At 33.5% G+C, this 5,156-nt stretch overlaps 1 protein-coding gene across 6 annotated transcripts; it reads right to left on the bottom strand.

Moving 5' to 3' along the window:
• Window positions 1–1,301: 1,301 nt before the first annotated feature.
• LOC107945840 (histidine biosynthesis bifunctional protein hisIE, chloroplastic) lies at window positions 1,302–4,340 on the bottom strand. Of its 6 annotated transcripts, XM_041101751.1 has the most exons (7): window positions 4,121–4,340; window positions 3,229–3,816; window positions 2,949–3,123; window positions 2,400–2,645; window positions 2,221–2,316; window positions 1,958–2,106; window positions 1,302–1,722 (listed from the first exon to the last, which is right to left on the bottom strand). In XM_041101751.1, the coding sequence occupies exons 4-7, from the start codon at window positions 2,556–2,558 to the stop codon at window positions 1,515–1,517; spliced, it is 612 nt and encodes a 203-aa protein (XP_040957685.1). In that variant the 5' UTR covers window positions 2,559–2,645; window positions 2,949–3,123; window positions 3,229–3,816; window positions 4,121–4,340; the 3' UTR covers window positions 1,302–1,514. The 6 variants fall into 6 exon arrangements, with proteins under 6 accessions (XP_040957685.1, XP_040957682.1, XP_040957683.1 ...); XM_041101748.1 differs by having other exon boundaries at window positions 2,949–3,816; XM_041101749.1 differs by having other exon boundaries at window positions 2,400–2,625; window positions 2,949–3,816.
• Between the last annotated feature and the right edge of the window lie 816 nt (window positions 4,341–5,156).

Genomic DNA, 5,156 nt, shown 5'->3' with positions numbered 1-5,156 from the left:
TATTATACCTAGACCTTGCGAGCCCATGACTCTTCAAATCAACACCTTTGGCTAAGGACACAACTTTCAAGCTAAGACGCCTATGAGCTCAATATCTTGTAAGCACAAGACCTAGCGAGCCCAAATCGATAGGACCACACACCTAACACAAACATGATATTTGCCTTTCACACATCACACATGTTCTTTCCTCATACATGACGACCTATTCTTATGGTGACAAGACATCAATAGGTTAGTTAAATTGACGTTAGTTAAATTCTAGGGAGTCTAAAACCAATATATGAATGATACGTGAGACCTTGGGTACTATAAAAGAAATCTTTAAAAGGGCTTACTAGACTAGAAAATGGATCGAGACACTCTTTTCTCTAGCACTCTCAACTCTCTTCTCTCAAATCCTTTCCCAACTCTCAAATGTTGATCACCTCAATCCTCCCATAGCTCTCTGGCCTCCGAGTAAACTGTCACAAACCTCCACAACCTACTCCATGTATCAACAAAATTCATCAATTTCTTCCATCAAATATTAGAATATATGAACTTGACTTTGAATAATGATTTTATGATTGTTACTTTACCATCAGCAACCCAAGTTCAATTTGCTTAAGAACATAATGAATTAGAGTTTTTCTTCATATTCCCAATTATGTATTCTGACTGTAAAACACCTTTCGACTCATTTCATCAGTGATTTTCTGTCCATTGACAAATTAGGAATCTATTGTTTGTGCATTAACAATTTCGAATTCTAAAATTTAGAACGTAAATTTTATTTTCTCAATTTCATTTTTGTTTCTAGTTTTCAATTGCAGCAATTTTGGTCTTCAATGTTGTTTTCTTCTTTCATTTTAACTTAGAAAGATGGATTTTTTATTATTAAACACCCAATTACTTTTAGACATGTTTATTTTTAATTTTTTCCATGAGCATTTATATAAGAAAAACATTAAAACTATTCAAAAGTTACTTGTTTGCTTCAAAACGAATTATATAAGGACTTAGTTGCTCATTTTTAGATTAGAGGACCCAATTTGCTCTTGAATTTCTAATAGTTTAACCAACAACAATCTTACATGACCTAACAAAAAACCTCTCCAACTAAATTGCACACTTAACTTGTTTAGCAAGGTTCATTTTGTTTAAAGATTGAACAGACTTGGATTAACAATTTATATAGATAAAATGTACTCATATTGTAATCGACTTGGAAAAATATGAATGGTGGTCATGCCATACATAAACTTGACCCAACCCTTACTCAACTCATGACCTCCGCATCAAGCACCCAAGAAATAGAGTAAAAATAGAATATTATGGCAGAATTAAGAAACAAAATGCATCTTATTGTGATACAAGAAAAGGTCAAGTAAAATCAAAATACATGTACTTCGAAAAGAAAAGCAAAAAACTGGTAATTATGATAGAGATAGGTTATTTCAAATTTATTGAAAACAACCTAAGCAAGGGATAAAAGCTGCAAATCTAGACCTTAGCAAAAGTACAGCTTACATTTAACTCTCGGTTGATGCACGGCTTTGCTTCTCCTCTATACCCGATTGAGAGAATCTACGCCGAAGAACTTCTAGAACATTTTCTATCTTTACATCTTTGTGCCTTAGCAAAACCATAGCATGGTAGATCACATTTGCCATTTCTGAGGCAGTGCATGAACTGTCCTCTTTCTCCTCCAGCGGTCGGCACAATTCATCTGCTTCTGCCCTGCAATAGTAAACTGATCACTTAATTTGTTTATATAAAATTCAACATGCAAATACTATACACATACTCTTAGACATGCTAAAGAGTAAAGACTTCAAAACATGGGGCATATACCATATTCACACTTCTAGACATGTTCATTAGTGGTTTAACACTACTTTCTTTGTTTTTGAATTTTTTGCAGTTCTTTATGGGACACATACTACTATTGTAGCTTAAGGTAATATAACTTTACCGGATTTTTGCGCACAACAAATTTTCATCAAGTAAGAGCCGTTTAGTCCACGAAGGCTTTCCATGTTTCCCTGCTAACTCTAATTCTCTTTTGGAAATTGTAGACTCTAATGAGTATAAAGTTGTCAATGCCAAGTTAGTTTCTTCAACCTACAAATACAGACCAAGTTAAATAAGAACTTGCAAATAATACCGTATAAGGTAGTGTAGCAGTAGAACTAAAAGATTGTGACAGCACTTTTGTTAAAGATGAGAGCTGCTTACTTCTTGCTCCTTCAGCAAATCACCTATTGATGTGAAATAGCATGTCTCTAACCCTGTGTGGCAGGTAGGGACATCAGGCTTCCCAAGGTAAATTATCTAAAGGAGAAGTTTCAGTTATGTCAAACTTCATAAATTAAGCAATCAATAAGATGTCAATGAGAAAGTTATTTAAAACGAACAGAATCGCGATCACAATCAACAAACATGTCATAAATGTTGATGAAATTGTTGGAAGTTTCTCCTTTTGTCCACAATGTTGCCCCTGATCGACTGAAGAACGTTGCCTTCCTAGAAGTGATAGTTGTAGCTAGTGCATCCTTATTGACAAAGCCTTGCATTAATATGGCTCCTGTGTCAACATTTTGAGCTATAGCCACTGCTAAACCTTTGTCATCCCATTTGATACTGTCCAATAATATATCAACCTAAAATTAAAACTTTTAGGTATTTAGGTCCTTATAGATGTGGGGTTTTTGAAAATATACAGAAGTCTAAGGGAATATATATACAAAATCAATGAGATACCATACAAGAATAACAATTTCACTATAACCATGCGTGTACATAGTGTAAAGAACTACCATATTGTATTTTCACTAGTAATAAAACAAATTTCCACAATCAATATAATTTAAACAAATTAGAGATTTGATTTTTAAGAATAAAGAACTGAAATCAGAAAACCATAGAGACAGAGGACAAGAGGTTCGAAAGCAAAGGGGTTTTACCAATCACCACCAAGCACTCAATGGCTTAGAACCTCAACTCATAGTACCAGGCAACATTTGAATCCTTCCAGAGATGGTTACCATCAATCCTATATTTTATTTTTCCAGATATGTAACAATTCATACCATAATGGATAAGATTGGGACCTCCCATATTCCAGTTAATTCCTAGGCACTAGTCAAAACACATAGATGAAAATAGGGTTAGAGGAATACTAATAACATTATTAGCTGTTTCAGGACTATTTTATCTTGGCCTGCAAATGCCGAGATAACTTACCAGTAATAATATCGGCATCAAATAGGCATGAGTTGTGGCAAAGAAGCCTGGATTCATGGCTAAGGCAAAGTAAGTTATTAGTGCAAGACTGCTTAAATAAATTCGAAGTTCGATAATCCTTTTCTTCTATCTGACACCTCCATTTGTTAGTAGCTAATCAATCTACTTGTCCTTATGTCCTCATTTGGGAAAGATATACCTTATTAGATAGTATTTTAACACTTCTTCTTCAAGGATAAGGGGTAAAGTCGTATAAAATCCATACTTGCAAACCATTTAATCAGCCAATGCCTTGATGGAGTAAAAGACAAGCAGATAATTACTAAAAACAGTTGGCTGCTTCATCAAGCAAATGCACATTAAAGAAAAAGTACATTGGATTCAATGTTGACATCGTTGGAAATTTTCCTCAACAAAGAAAAAACAACAGCATTTATCCTTTTCTTATTGTTGAATCCACCACAAACACCAGCAGGAAAGAAGCTACAAGCTTTGAAAGGAACTCTTACAGGTTGAACACAAGGGAGAGATGAAATCGCCATTGAAGCTTCAAATGTAAATCTCGGCTATAATTGCAGTAATGTCAAGCTGAAAATAAAAATGGTAAAACAATATTACTAACAAACTAAAAAAACCAGAAGAATGTCATTAGTTTTAGTGAAAACGATGGTGAACCTCTTTAAAAAGATAAAACTTGATTTTTCATATATAGTTGCTCCCTTTTTTGAACCACAACAAGAAGGGAAACCTAGCTAAGGTTCAGATTGAATATAAAGCCACACAGTTTATAGTTTCTATTGCTTCAAGGGACGAGTCATACGGGAATGAATCAAAATTCACATTTTTTTCAGAGAAAAGAATGGGATGTAAAATGTTAGCAAAAAAAAAAAACCTTTCTTGTAGAAGGATGTCAGGCAATGGAGAAGCACGGACACGGATCTTCCCCTCTCGTACTGGTGTCGTACGGAACACAATCTGTCAAGACATTGATGTCCAAAAATGGACACGGATGACTAGCGACCGGCGAGCGGATGAAGAAGAAGAAGCAGTCTGCTGGTGAGTGATGAGGAAGAATTAGTTGTGGCGGCTGAAAGGAAGGAGAAAGTTATGGAATTACTCTAAGGTTATATTTTTTGTTGTATTAAACTCACCGTTTCATTAAACTGTTTGGGGGTTTTTTTACTCGTGGGGTTTTTTTCCTCGTATTTTTTTGGTAAACTACACTTAAGGTCCGCCAATTATTAATAAGTTTACAGTTTGGTCACTCAACTTCAAAAAGTTATAAAAGCGTCACTGAATTATTCGAAAATTTTCATTTAAGTCACTAAATTACTTGAAAGTTTTTTATTTAAGTAACTAGAATGTTAAGTTTTTTTTTAAAGTCCTACTATCGAGCTCCATGTGACGGTTCAATAATTAGTACGATGGATTAGCACCCATTAACAAGTAGAAGAACATACATTAAATTCAAATCAATCTAACGGTCAATGTTGAAGATTAGAGAAGAAATCTATTTTGATTTTGATTCGCAAATTTGTGACGTTTAAAATTATTTCATAAAAAAACTGAACTATAAAAGAGAAGAGGAATGAGAGGTTTCAATTGGTGCAAACAATGTAAAAAGAAAAAGGTCATACAATATTGATTTTAACAATCCTATCACTTAAAAGAAAACTTTTGAATAGTTTAGCGACCATTTTTTACCTTTTTGAAGTTGAGTGATCAAAACGTAAACTTACTAATAATGTAGACCTTGAGTGTAATTTACCTTTTTTAAAAAAAATCAAGCTTTGGTTATTAATTAGGTTAAAATATGCTAGTCCTTGTATTTAAAAAATTAAAAAAAATCAATCTTTTTACCTTTTCAATTTAAAAATCTTACTCTGTAGTTTTCGTTAAAAATTGTCAAGATGTTTATTTTTCATCAA

This window comes from Gossypium hirsutum, chromosome D09, assembly GCF_007990345.1.
Source record: "Gossypium hirsutum isolate 1008001.06 chromosome D09, Gossypium_hirsutum_v2.1, whole genome shotgun sequence".
NCBI lineage: Eukaryota > Viridiplantae > Streptophyta > Magnoliopsida > Malvales > Malvaceae > Gossypium > Gossypium hirsutum.
This window is presented reverse-complemented; position numbering and strand designations above follow the sequence as displayed.

Coding starts and splice junctions, on each gene's coding strand:
- LOC107945840 (XM_016879986.2), bottom strand. CDS start 3,770: ATGGCGATTTCATCTCTCCCTTGTGTTCAACCT. Junction 2,317..2,399: donor TTGATTGTGATCGCGATTCT/GTTCGTTTTAAA, acceptor CTTCTCCTTTAG/ATAATTTACCTTGGGAAGCC. Junction 2,107..2,220: donor ATTTGCTGAAGGAGCAAGAA/GTAAGCAGCTCT, acceptor CTGTATTTGTAG/GTTGAAGAAACTAACTTGGC.